The 14,827-nt window shown below is 36.6% G+C and overlaps 1 protein-coding gene across 1 annotated transcript in view; it reads left to right on the top strand.

The window, feature by feature from the left end:
* Positions 1-14,827, top strand: part of BRWD3 (bromodomain and WD repeat domain containing 3) — a 227,938-nt gene that overhangs the window by 45,554 nt on the left and 167,557 nt on the right. The window contains 2 exon segments of the mRNA XM_037821172.1: positions 5,709-5,869; positions 7,133-7,354. Coding sequence (XP_037677100.1) covers positions 5,709-5,869; positions 7,133-7,354 — 383 coding nt within the window.

The raw sequence follows: 14,827 nt of genomic DNA, 5'->3' as shown, positions 1-14,827 counted from the left end.
TAATGACAACCATTCTTATTGGTATGAGATGGTATCTCATTGTAGTTTTGATTTGCATTTCCATAATAGCTAGTGAAGATGAACATTTTTCATGTTTTTTATCCATTTGTATTTCCTCTTTGGAAAAATACTTTTCATATCTTTTGCCCATTTTATAATTCGGCTGTTTGTACTATTGATATTGAGTTGTACGATTTCTTTATATGTGCAGGATATCAGTCTCTTATCAGATATCTGGTTTCCAAATATATTCTCCCATTTTGTTGGCTGCCTCTTCACCTTTTTGACAAAGGCACAGAAGCTTTTGATTTTGAGGAGTTCCCATTTATCTATTTTTTTTCTTTCATTGATTGTGCTTTGGGTGTAAGGTCTAAGAAGCTACCTCCTATTACTAGATCCTGAAGATGTTTCCCTATATTATCTTATAAGAGATTTATTGTATTGTCTCTTATATTGAGGTCTTTGTTCCACATTGAGTTAATTTTTGTATAGGGTGTGAGGTAGGAGTCCTCTTTCATTCTTTTGGTTATGGCTATCCAGTTCTCTCAGCCCCATTTGTGAAGAGACTGTTCTGTCCCAGTTCTGTGGATTTAGGGGCCTTATCAAAAATCAGTTGGCCATATATCTGGGAGACTATTTCCAAATTCTCTATTCTATGACTTTGATCAATATGTTTATCTTTATTCCTATACCATGATGTTTTGACCACTGTAGTTTTATAGTAAGTTCAAAGTCTGGAAGTGTAAGTCCTCCCTCTTTATTTTTCTTTTTTGGGAAGTCTATGGCAATTCGAGACCCCTTTCCCTTCCAAATAAATTTGATAACTAACTTTTCGAAGCCTGCAATTCCTGCATTTTGAAATATTTTTATCAAAAAAGGATGTTGAGTTTTGTCAAATGCTTTTTCAGCATCTATTGGGATGATCATTTGAATTTTCCCTTTTGATTTGTTAATGTGTTGAATTACATTAATTGATTTTCTTATGTTGAACCACCTTTGTATTCCAGGAATGAACTCTACTTGGTCATGGTGTATAATTCTTTTAATGTGTCTCTGGATTAGATTTGAATTATTTTATTGAGAATTTTTACATCTATATTCATTAGGGAGTTTGGCCTATAGTTTTCCTTTTCTGTAGTGTCTTTATCTGGTTTTGGTATCAGAGTGATAATAGCTTCATAAAATGAATTAGATAGTGTTCATTTTTCTTCAATTTTTTGAAAGAGTTTGAGCCAGAATGGTGTCAATTCTTTTTGGAAAGTTTGGTAGAATTCCCCTGTGAAGCCATCGGGTCCTGGGCTTTTATTTGTAGCTAGGTTTTTGATGAATGATTGGATCTCTTTGATTGTGAAGGGTTTGTTGAGGTCTTCTGTTTCTTCTTGGGTCAGTCTAAGTTGTTCATGTGTTTCTAGGAAATTGTCCATTTCCTCTAAATTGTCTAGGTTGTTGGCATCCAGTTGTTCATAGTAGCCTCTTAATTTTTTTTTCTTTTTATTCCTTCGTGATCCATAGTAATTATCCCCTCCTCATTTCTGATTCTGTTTATTTGGGTCTTCTCTCTTTTTGACTTTGTCAGTCTAGCTAAGGGTCTGTCAATCTTGTTTATGTTTTCAAAAAACCAACTTTTGGTTTTATTTATTCTTTCTATTATTTTTGTTGTTGTTCTCAAGCTCATTTAATTCTGCTTTATTCTTTATTATTTCTTTTCTTCTACTTGCTATAGGGTTAATTTGCTGATCATTCTCTAGCCTCTTCAGTTGTTCAGGTAGGTCTTTCAGTTTTAGCTCTTTCTTGATTTTTGATATATGCATTTAGAGCTATAAATTTCCCTCTCAGCACCACCTTAGCTGCATCCCACAGGTTCTGATATGTTGTGTTCTCATTTTCATTTGTCTCTAGATATTTACCAATTTTTCTTGCAATTTCTTCTTTGATCCACTTGTTCAGGAGTGTGTTGTTTAACTGCCATGTATTTGTGAAAGATCTGGTTCTTTTGTGGTTATTGATTTCCAGTTGCATTCTGTTATGGTCAGAGAATGTGCTTTGAATAATTTCAAACTTTTTAAATTTATTAAGACTTGTTTTTTGCCCTAGCGTGTGATCTATCCTGGAGAACATTCCATGGAACTAGAGAAGAATGCATATCTTGGTACTTTGGGATTTAACTATCTATATATGTCTGTTAAGTCCAATTCATTTATCATATTGTTTAGCTTCTCAGTTTCCTTACTGTCCTCTGTCTTGTTTTTCTATCTATAGAAGAGAGTGGTGTATAGAAGTCTCCCACTATTATTGTTGATGTGTCTATTGATCCCTTCAGTTTAGCCAATGTTTGTCTCATTATTTTGGAGCTTCTTGATTGGGTGCATAAACATTTATGATTGTTATTTCTTCTTGTTGAATTGTCCTTTTTATTAATATACAGTGTCCTTCTTTGTCTCTTATGACATCTTTGCATTTAAACTCTATTTTACCGATATTAATATAGCTACTCCAGCTTTATTTGCTTGCAGTTTGTGTTTTCCATCCTTTCACTTTTAGTCTCTTCCTGTCACATGGTCTAAGATGTGTCTCTTGTAAACAGCATTTTGATAGGTCATACTTTTAATCCATTCTACCAGTCTGTATCTTTTAATTGGAGAGTTTAATCCATTCACAATCAATGTTATTTCTTTGGAGGGAGTTCTTGAATCAGCCATCTCATCCTTTGGTTTTTAGTTATTAGATCTATTATTATTTTCTTCTCTCTCTCTTTTCCTTTAAGTTACCTTACTAATACTATTTATTTCTATGCTCTTCTCCAGACCTCTCTGTTTTTTTTTTCTTTTTTTCTCAGCTGGTAGAGCTCCCCTTAGTATTTCTTGCAGGGCAGGTCTCTTGTTTACAAATTATCTCAGTATTTGTTTGTCTGTGAAAATTTTAAACTCTCCCTCAATTTTTAAGGAGAGCTTTGCTGGATAAAGAATTCTTGGTTGGCAATTTTTTCTCTTTCAGAATCTTAAATATTTCATACCACTTTCTTTTGCTTCCACGGTGCCTGCTGAGTAGTCAGTACAGTCTTATGTTGTTTCCCTTGTATGTGATGAATTGCTTCTCTCTTGATGCTTTTGGAAGTTTCTCCTTCTTTTTAGCATTTGATAATCTCTTCAGTATGTGTCTTGGAGTAGGTTTATTTGGATTTATTCTATTTGGGTTTTGTTGGGCATCTTTTGTTTGCATATTTACATCATTTAGAAGGGTTGGGAAGTTTTCCCCAACTAAGTATGGAAACAGTCTTCCTAGCCCTTTACCCTTCTCTTCTCTTTCTATGATACCAATGATTCTTATATTTGTTCACTTCATGTTGTCCATCATTTCTCAGATTCAATTTTTTAAAAATTTTTTCCCCATTTGTTCTTTTGTGTGGTTGCATTCAATTATTCTGTCCTCAAGTTCATGTATCCTTTCTGTGCCTCTTCAAAGCTGGTATTGTGTGTCTCTAGTATATTTTTAATTTGATACACAGTGTCTTATTTACAAAGGTCTGCTATTTTTTATTTACTCTTTCAAATTCTTCTTTGTGCTCTTGTAGAGTCTTCTTGATTTCCTTTATGTCTTTAGCCATCTTGTTGAGTTATTTTGAAAATTTGTTTCTACTTCTTTAATTAATTACTCCAAATTTTAGGTCTCTTCTGGCTTTTTAATTTGTTTGTTTGGCTTGTCCACATCTTCTAGATTCTTCAAGTGCTTTGTAATTTTCTGTGGCTTCAGGGCATTTGCTTGTCTTGATAAGTTTATTTTGGGAAATGCCAAGTTATTTGAGCAAGTATATATAATTTTGTAAAGCTACAGCTTGCTGGAGTGCAGTTTTCCAATCCTACCAGCAGGTGGTGATCTTGAGGTACAGGTTGCTGGAGTGCAGTTTTCCTATCCTACCAGTAGATGGCGCCATCAGTCTGGTCTTGCTTGAACTTCTCCTCAGTGTGGGGTGGAATCCAAACTGGTTGGTGGACCATTCAGTGCGCAGGTTCTCCTTATCTACTGGGGACTCCGTGCCCTGGGACTGCGATGTGGGCCCTGAGCAGGTAGGCACGGAATCCTCTTAAGGGCACCCTGCAGATGGAGCATGGGCCCTGCCTGCCCACTCCCTGCTTGCCTTGCACCCGCAAGTCTGGGGTGTGGGAGGGGCTCCTGATGGTAGGTAAGGCATCTCTCCCTTCCCTGCTTCTTGCCGGTGCACCATCCCCTCCACTTTCTGGGGGAAGGGTAAATGCTGACTGCCAGGTTCCCTTATGGGAGTTTCCTGCCTTCAAACTGTGGCATATCACCCCCCAGCCAACTGTCAAGGTAGGTACATGGGAGTGGAGAGCCGTTGTTCACTCCTTTGCCTGGCAGTGGTGTTGCTACTTCTGGTCAGGAGGTGGTCAGGCAGGAATAAACTCACCCCATCCCTGGAACCACCATCTCTCTCATGTTTTTGTTGGCATCCCCTCCATGTACTGTAGGGGACCCTCTATGTTCAGTCACACTCTGAAACTGGAGTCCTGGGTGTCCTCTGGGTCCTCTTTAGTTACTTTCACGGAGGAGAAGCCTGTTTTGCCTTACATACTCTGCCATCTTCCTGGTGGGACATGAGTTTTTAAAATCCCTTCATAATTTTTAAGATGTATAATATTCAACCAAATGTAGATTTTATTCCCTTTGGAATAGTAAGATTTACCTGTATATTTAAAGTGGCAGTATCTTTGACCATAGTGTAATGAGAAAGACAAAACTGGGATGTGTTTGGGAAACCATATGTTCTAGTTTGCTAATGCTGCTGGAATGCAAAACACCAGAAATGGATCGGCTTTTATAAAAGGGAGTTTATTTGGTTACACAGTTACAGTCTTAAGGCCATAAAGTGTCCAAGGTAACACATCAGCAATCGGGTACCTTCGCTGGAGGATAGCCAATGGCGTCCGGAAAACCTCTGTTAGCTGGGCAGGCATTGTTCCAAGTTCTGGTTTTAAAATGGCTTTCTCCCAGGATGTTCCTCCCTAGGCTTCAGCTCCTCAAAAATGTCACTCTTAGTTGCTCTTGGGGCGTTTGTCCTCTCTTAGCTTTTCCGGAGCAAAAGTCTCTTTCAAAAGCTCTCTCCAAAATGTCTCTGTAAGCTGAAGCTCCTCTCTCAGTTCCAGTGTGTTCTTCAAAGTGTCCCTCTTGGCTGTAGCTCCTCTTCAAAATATCACTCTCAGTTGCTCTTCAAAATGTCACAGCTGCACTGAGTTCCTTCTGTTTGTCAGCTCATTTATATGGCTCCAGTGATTTAATTTAGACCCACCCTGAGTGGGTGGGGTAACACCTCCATGGAAATTATCCAATCAGACTCATCACCCACAGTTGGGTGGGGCACATCTCCACAGAAACACTCAAGGAATTACAATCTAATCAGCACTGCTACGTCTGCCCACACAAGATTACATCAAGAAAATGGCATTTTGGGGGACATAATACATTCAAACCAGCACACCATAGTAAGGCAAGCAGTGATTTAATATAATGGTATTTTCAGGCATTGAACTTGAGTTCAGAAAATTATGAAATTTGTGAATTTAGAATTCTCGCAGGGTAGAATTGCTTTTGCGTGTATACCCTGTTTTGTTTCATCTTAATATTCAACATTTAACTTCATGAAGTAGGTTTCACTTTTAGGTTTTAAGAAGTGAATTTCCTATTTTTTTTCCCAGTAAATATCACCTCTGCCAGGCAATTAACCGGATGCAGTCGCTTCAGCCATATTTTCCCTTCATCTGCTTACCAGCACATTAAGATGCATAAGAGAATTCTGGGGCACTTGTCATCTGTTTACTGCGTAGCATTTGACCGAAGTGGGAGAAGAATTTTTACAGTGAGTTTAAAATTTGTGATACTTTAACACATTAGAGATTTATAATGTTTGCATCTAGACTTTATGGCATTGCATTATGTTTTAGAAACATTTCAACCTTTTTGGACATATGAATGCCAAAAAGGTCAGTAGAAATTGAAAAATCTTTCTTCATTCTATATAAGTAAATGGGTGAATCATGAGGTCCAGTATCTTTGGAGAAGTTTAATTTAAAAAATTAAATCTTCAATTGGCCTCATATTCCGGAGGTGGTTAATTTTTGTGAAACAAGTTAAATTTCTCTATTTTGTTTCATTCCATATTAGCAAACATTTATTAAAATGAATTTCCTATTTGTAACTTGGTATAATTGCTGCCAGTTTTGCTTAATTAATGATTATATAATCCTTATGATTGAAGGGTTGAACTGCACAGTAATAAAGATTATAGTTATTTTGCATATCTTTCCTTGATTTTAGTACTGGTTATTTTTTAAATTTGGTTTTGATTGACCAGATCATTCTGTATGCTTTTGAGTACAAAACTGTAGCACACTAATATTTCTAAGAGGCTTAGTCTCATTGCTTCAGTATTATGTTAACATAGAAGTATGGGTAATGGCATAATTTTATTTTTATATATGTGTGCTACAATAAAGGAAGTGGTTTGTACTTTGGGGAGTTATGACTCCATGGAGTTCATTATAGACTCTTCCATTGACTTTGTCATGATTCCAAATTGCAGCACCTCAGTAGTTAGATGTTGATGATCATAATGAGGATGATGATTGCCATCTTTTTTTAACAGGTAATTATTTAATAACGTATCTAGCATATTAGAGTAGACTTGCTTTTAACTATTTTTGAAACTATTGAAATTCTCAATAGAAAGTTCTACTTAATATTTTTAGCAGATGTTAACAACTTCATGTTTACTGAGGAATGTGTATAGTCTTTAGATTATATTTTTAATTGTAGAGAAAAATATTCAAGTTTTTAAGAAAAAAAATGTAGAGATAGTGCTACATCATCTAAAAGTGAGTTAAAATATTTTGAGTTGTCTGCATTGAGAAGTTCTTCACAAATGCCATTGTCAGTTTGGACAATGCCTTGTCAGTGATATCATTTGGGCGTCATTTATATTTACTGCTGGATGCTTACTATAGACAGAGGAGACTAAAATGTAAAGCTTAGAAGTAACAATAAAATTCTTCCTTTGTCTCTTTTTTGGGGGTTGTGTGCAATTTCTGCTTCACTGTAAATCTGTCCTTTTGTGTTACTATAGGGTTCAGATGACTGTTTGGTGAAAATTTGGGCTACAGATGATGGGCGCCTCCTTGCTACACTTCGAGGGCACTCTGCTGAAATTTCTGACATGGCTGTTAACTATGAAAACACTCTCATTGCCGCAGGCAGCTGTGATAAGGTTGTAAGAGTGTGGTGTCTTCGAACTTGTGCACCAGTTGCAGTCCTTCAGGGACATTCAGCTTCTATTACATCCATACAGGTAAGGAAAATGAGCATACACCTCCCTTACATATATAATAAAGATGAAAATTTTCTCAGTTATATTAGTCAGAGCAAATCATGTGTGTGTGTGAGTGTGTTTGAGTTAAGAGATTTATTTATTATAGGAATTGGCTCATAAAATTGTAGGAGCTTGCAAGTCCAAACTCACAGGGCATGCCAGAGACTAGAAATTCTGGTGAGAAAGATGTTGAATTCTTAAGTCCAAATTACTTAGGCTCTAAACTCAGAAAGAAATGGAGTGTTATTCTTGAGGCAGAATTCCTTTTGATTTCTGGAACCCTTAGTTCTTGCTGTTAAGACTTTCAACTGATTGAATGAGGGCTACCTCATTCAATAGTCACCTTACTTAAGGATAGTCTCCTTTACTTAAGGTCAACTGATTGTAGATGGTAAATACCGTTTATAAAATAACTCCACAGTAAAAACTGGGCTGATATTTGACCAAACAACTGGATGCCATAACACAGCCAAGTTGACACATGAAATTAACCATCACAGTAGTACAAAGAATAGCAACAGAAAGGTGTTGCTTCCTTAAGGGCTTTGCTCCCATCCTGCAGACAGATTTTTTTTTAAAGTTCCTTTACATATAAATATAATCCCTTTAGAAATAAGTAAAAAGATGATTGAAGAGGTTCTTCAAATTCAGTGTGAAACATCATATGTATCTCATTTGACACTGCAAAGAAGGAGAAGGCTTGTAAATGCCTTAAGGAGCACACTAATACCTGTTTGTCAGGATATAAACAGGTTCTAACTTGAATATTTGCGTACTTTGTGGTAAGGTAATATTTTATGCAAGATGTTTGTCAGTCAGATTTCGTGAGTGTGTATGTATGTCTCTGTCTGGGTGCAGTTTAATGATAGGGAAATTTTTATTCTTAGTTTTGGTGATTTCTTATTTTAAGTTGATGTTTGATATATACAACCTTAATATAGATACATTGGTTTCTTTTAAATATTTGTCCATCTAGTGTTTTTACCAGATGTTGTTAGTGAAAATCCTGGACACCCCATAAAAACTTTTATTCAATAAAACTAAGCTGAACCTTAATTCTCTTTGTGTTGGGATCAAAACAGAGGAATCCTTCTGAAACTGTCTTTTACTTTGGTCAAGGAGACTGCTTTCCTTGGTGAGATAATTACTCCCATGGCTTTTCTTTGTTTTTTTTTCATTTGAGAATAAGTATGCCAGTCAATTTTTTGCATGTTATTTAAATAAAATTTCACCTATTTATGGGGAGTTAGCAAGGATTGTGTCATTGTGTATTGGATTTGAAAAATTTCACATCAAAATTGTAATCAGTTGAAATTATTTCATGGATTTTGTTATGGGAGATTACCAGTTACTTGTCTTCCTACCATCCCATCTGATTATTTCTGGATTTTTGAGATATTCATACAATAAAAAATGGCTATTTGATTACACTGAAAAATGTTTGCGATACTGTTTAGCTCCTTCATAGTTTCATTAAATACTTTTCTCTCATTTTGTTTACCTTTACACAGAGTTTAAGTATTCTAATGCCCTTGAGATCCATGGACTTCTTCTCTATCATACTCTTTCTCTTATTGATCTCATAGTCTCATGGCTTTAAATATCATTTATAGGCTGATGACTCTTAGATGTATAATTCCATCTTGGACCTTTCTTTTAGCTCCATATTTATGTATGGACATCATCACTTGGATCTCTGTTAGGTATCTCAAATTTAACGTATTTGATTTTTTCTGTTTTAAACTTTATTGTGAAATTTTAAAACATACACAAAAGAAATGAGATTCTTAAACTCCCATGTAACCATCACCCACCTTCAACAATTATTAACATTTTGCTAGTCTTCTTTTTTTTCTGGAATATCTTAAAGCAAATCCCTCACCTTGTTTTATGTCACCATATTTTAATATATGTCTAACAGATAAGGAAATTTTGTTTAATAACTATGCTACCACATTTAACAAAATTATCAATATTTCCTCTCCATCATCTAAAACATAGATCCATGTTCAGATACCTCTGTTGTCTCAAAAACATCTTTATAGAGTAGATTTGTTTGAATTGGGAGCTAAAGGAGGTCCACTCATTGAATTTGATTGATATGTATCTTAAGTCTCTTTTAGTTTGTAACAATTCACCCCCCTCACCTTTTTTCATGATACTTATTGGTTGAAATAACTGGCTCCGTTGTCCTATTGAATTTACATACACTGAATTAGGATAATTGCTTCTTTATTGTCATTTAACTTTCTCTAATCCCTTTATTTCCTGTAAACTGGTAATTAGATCTAGAGGCTTGATCAGATTCAACTTGAATCATTTTGTTGGTGCTTTCTACTGCATTACATCAGGAAAATCATTATGGTTATCTCCTTTCTAGTGATGCTAAGTTTGGTCGTAGGATTCAGGTACTATCCATCTAGTCCGACCATTTTGCTATCTATTTTTAAAAAATTATTGTAGTCACATACATACAACACATAATATCCCATTTTAACCACTTTCATATGTACAATTCGGTGATATTAATTACATTCACAATATTGTGCTATCATCACTATCCATTATGAAAACATTTTAATCACCCCCCGAAAAAACACTCTGTATGCATTAAGCAATAATTCCCCATTTCCCCTCCTCCTCCAGCCCCTGGAAACCTGTAATCTTTGTCTCTATGAGTTTACTTATACTAGATATTTCATATAAATGAAATCATACAACACACATCCTTTTATGTCTGGCTTATTTTACCCAACATGTTGTCTTCAGCGTTCATCCATGTTATAGCATATTTCAGAACTTCATCCCTTTTTAAGTCTGAATAATATTCCATTGTATGTATATACCACATCTTGTTTAAACATTCATCCATTGATGTACATTTGGGTTGCTTCCAACTTTTGGCTATTGTGCATAGTGCTGTTATGAACATTGGTATACAAATAACATTCAAAATTGAATTCCTTATCTTTCTTTTCACAGATCTGCTCTTCTCAAAGCTTCCCACATCTTGGCAAATGGCAGTTTCATCCTTCCAATTGCTCAGGGTAGAAATTTTGGAGTCCTTTCTGATTTTTTTCCCTCTTATTCCCTGTATCTAACTTATCGGAAAATCATGTTCGCTCTACCCTCAAACTATATTCAGAATCTGAAAAATTTACACAGCCTTCATCACTACCACCCTGATCCAAGCCGCTATCATCTCTAGCCTAGATTATTGAAATAGACTTTTAGTTGATCTTTCTGCTTCTTCCCTACCCTTCCCTCTCCACCCCAGTCTAGCCTCTGCATAGCAGCCAAAATGGTATCAAAATGAAAGTTAGATTATGTCACTCGTGCTCAGAGCCCTCAATAGTTTACAGGCTCAGACTTAAAGCCATAGTGTTTATAATGACCTACAAGGCCATATGTTCTCAGTCCCTTTGTTCCCTTTCAACTCATTTTTCTTTCTTTCTCCGCCTTAGCGACTGGCCTATTTGCTTTTTTTCTTAAACAATCTAAGTATACTCCTGCCTTTGTTCTTGCTGTTTCCTGTCTCTGGAATGGCTTTCCTTGGATATCCACATGGCTTGCTCCCTCATTTTTTTTTTAAATTCAGTTTTATTGAAATATATTCACATACCATATGATTATCCATGGTATACAATCAACTGTTCACAGTACGATCATATAGTTATGCATTCATCACCACAGTCTATTTCTGAACATTTTCCTTACATCGGAAAAAATCAGAATAAGAATAAAAAATAAAAGCAAAAAAAGAACACCCAAACCATCCCCCCCATCCCACCCTATTTGTCATTTAGTTTTTGTCCCCATTTTTCTACTCATCCATCCATCCATCCATCCACTAGATAAAGGGAGTGTGATCCACAAGGTTTTCACAATCACACTGTCACCCCTTGTAATCTACATTATTATATAATCGTCTTCAGGAGTCCAGACTGCTGGGTTGGAGTTTGGTAGTTTCAGGTATTTACTTCTAGCTATTCCAATACATTAAAACCTAAGAGGTGTTATCTATATACTGCACAAGATTGTCCACCAGAGTGACCTCTCGACTCCATTTGAAATCTCTCAGCCACTGAAAGTATTTCGTCTTGTTTCGCATCCCCCCTTTGGTCAAGATGATATTCTCAATCCCACTATGCTGGGTCCGGGTCCAGATTCATCCCCAGGAGTCATATCCTGCGTTGCCAGGGAGATTTATACCCCTGGGAGTCGGGTCCCACTTAGGGGGGAGGGCAGTGAGTTCACCTGCCGAGGTGGCTCAGTTAGAGAGAGAGGGCCACATCTGAGCAACAAAGAGGTAGTCAGGGGGAGACTCTTAGGCACAATTATATGCAAGTTCAGCCTCTCCTTTGCAGTAATGAGCTTCATAAAGGCAAGTCCCATGATAGAGGGCTTGGCACATCAAACCGCCAGTCCCAATGTTTGTGACAACATCAACACCAGTCCAGGTGAGGAAGTTCAACACTTCTGCACCTTCCCCCAGCTCCTCGGGGCGGGGTGGAGGGGGTGTTAATATATTTTTTATTCTCTGCCCAAATTTCTTTGGGATGTGTCACTATTTCACTCTAACCTATACTAACCTACCATATCTCACTTCCTGTTCAAAGTTCCATGTAATTGTGGTGTTTGAACAAACTGATTGTAGAGTTATACTGTTTAGAAAGTATAGATCCTGCACCAAATAGACATCTCTTCCCTTGGACTCACATGGAAGGTGAAGTTTTAAAACACAATCAGTTTCGACCTTTACCCTTTGGCCTGGTTTGCCTAATCTTAACCAGATCTGCTTCATTCATATCACTAATTGAAGTCTGAGCTCTTTTTCAGCTTTTTTTTAAACAGTTGCTGTATGCACTAATACTGACATTCATATCTGCTGAGCTCTAGCTCTGAGTTTCAGGTGTCTCAGAGATACATGTTCCACAGACCAATCAGGTTATACACTAAGGGATCAGCATCTCAAAGTTTAGAGATAGGCATTACAATTCAGGAATAGAGTTGACTGCTGTAAGAGCTTACAATCTAGGGACCATTACAATAGTCATGTCCATGTTAGGCTATGTTCTAAGATTCAATTCTGAGTTTACACATGGTAGTTAGTCCATATTGGTGAGGCATTATAGTGTTTGCCTTTATTTCTGGCGTACTTCACTCAAATACTGTGTACAGGATCCATTCACCTCGTTGTGTGTCTCACAGCTTCACTCCTTCTCATAGTTGCTTAATATTCCATTGTATGCATACACCACAGTTCACCATTCTGTTCCTCAGTCTATGCACCCTTAGGTCACCTCCACCCATTGCAAATCATGATTGCTGCCTCCATGAACACCAGTTTGCAAATGTCCATTCATGTCTCTGCTTTCAGATCTTCAAATGACATACCCCATAATGAGGTTGCAGGACCTTATGGTTCCCACATACTTAACTTTTTGTGGCACTACCACACTGACCTTTAGAAAGGCTACACCATTCTACCTGCTCATCAACAATAGATAGGTACATCCCTCTCACCATGTTTTCTCCAACACGTTTACCCCATATATATTTTTTCCTACAATTTTATAGAGTTATATTCACATACCATTCATTTATCCACAGTGTACAATCAGTTGTTCATGGTATTATCATAAAGTTGTACATTTATCACCACAATCAGCACTTGAACATATTGATTACTACAAGAAAAAAAAATTTTTTTAGCAATAACAAGAAAGATGATAAAAAGAAAAATAACATGTCATACAATATAATAGTAAGGACAGAAAATAACACCACTACCAAGAATCCCATATTCCTCCCCTATATTCCCTTCTCATATATACTTAGCATTGGCATATTGCCTTTGTTACATTTAATGGAGGTATATTACAATGTTACTGTTGACCATAGACTCCAGTTTGCTTTGATTATGTTTTTTTCCCAAATACCATCCCTTTTTCAACACTCTACATGGTTGACATTTATTTGCTCTCCCACATGCAAAAACATTTTTATATTTGTATATTTAGTAACAGTCATTGGCCACTCCAGTTTTTGCCAAGTTATACAGTCCCAGTCTTTATCATCTGTCTTTACCTCTGGTGTCATACAGTCTCCTATCCCACCTCTTTCGCTTTACTCACAGACATCTTTGTTCGGTGTACTTACAATCACACAGTATTATGCTCTCTATTTCTGGATCTATACAATCAATCCTAAACATTCTGTAGTCTTCAGCATCAAATGCCTGATCTCTACCCTCTTTTCTATCTCCTGGTCGCCTGTGTTGTCAGCTTTTAACTCCCAAAGTTTGTTCATTAATGTCTGTTCATATTAGTGAGACCATACAGAATCTGTCCTTTTGTTTCTGGCTAACTTTACTCAACACAATGTCCTCAAGGTTCATTCACGTTATTATATGATCGATGTCTTTGTTCTTACAGCTGCATAATATTCCATCATGTGTATATACCATAGTTTGTTTATCCACCCATCCGTTGATGGACATTTGAGTTTCCATCTCTTGGCAATCGTGAATAATGCTGCAATAAACATTGATTTACAAATGTCTGTTTGTGTCTTAAGTTTCAGTTCCTCTGAGTATATACGTAGCAATGGAATAGCTGGGTCATACAGCAAATCTATATTTAGCTTCCTGAGGAACCTCCACACAGTCTTCCAGAGTGGTTGCACCATTCTACATTCCCACCAACAATGAATAAGTCTGCCTCTTTCTTCACATCCTCTCCACACTTGTCATTTTCTGTTTTTTGGATAATGGCCATTCTGGTAGGTGTGAGATGATATCTCATTGTGGTTTTGATTTGCATTTCCCTAAATGCCAGTGAAGTTGAGCATTTTTTGATGTTTTTGAGCCATTTGTATTTCCTCTTCAGAAAAATGCCTGTCCGTGTCTTTTGCCCATTTTTTAATTGGATTGTTTGTCTTTCTGTTATTGAGTTGTAGGATTCCTTTATATATTCAGTATATTAAACCCTTATCTGATATGTGGTTTCCAAATATCATCTCCCATTGTGTAGGTTGCCTTTTTACTTTCCTGACAAAGTCCTTTGATGTAGAAAAATGTTTAATTTTGAGGAGATTCCATTTTTCTATTTCTTCTTTGGTTGCTTGCGCCTTGGGTGTGAGGTCTAAGAAACCATGTCCTATCACAAGATCTTTAAGATATTGCTCTACATTTTCTTCTAAACATTTTATGATCGTGGTGCTAATGTTTAGGTCTTTAATCCATTTCGAGTTAATTTTTGTATAAGGTGTAAGATAGGCATCCTCTTTCATTCTTTTGGAAATGGATATCCAGTTCTCCAAACACCATTTATTGAAGAGGCTGCTCTTTCCAACTTGCTTTGGCTTGACTGCCTTATCAAAGATCAGTTGTCCGTAGATGCGAGGGTCTACTTCTGAACACTCAGTTCAATTCCATTGGTCAGTATATCT

This window comes from Choloepus didactylus, chromosome X, assembly GCF_015220235.1.
Source record: "Choloepus didactylus isolate mChoDid1 chromosome X, mChoDid1.pri, whole genome shotgun sequence".
Classification (NCBI taxonomy): Eukaryota; Metazoa; Chordata; class Mammalia; order Pilosa; family Megalonychidae; genus Choloepus; species Choloepus didactylus.
This window is presented reverse-complemented; position numbering and strand designations above follow the sequence as displayed.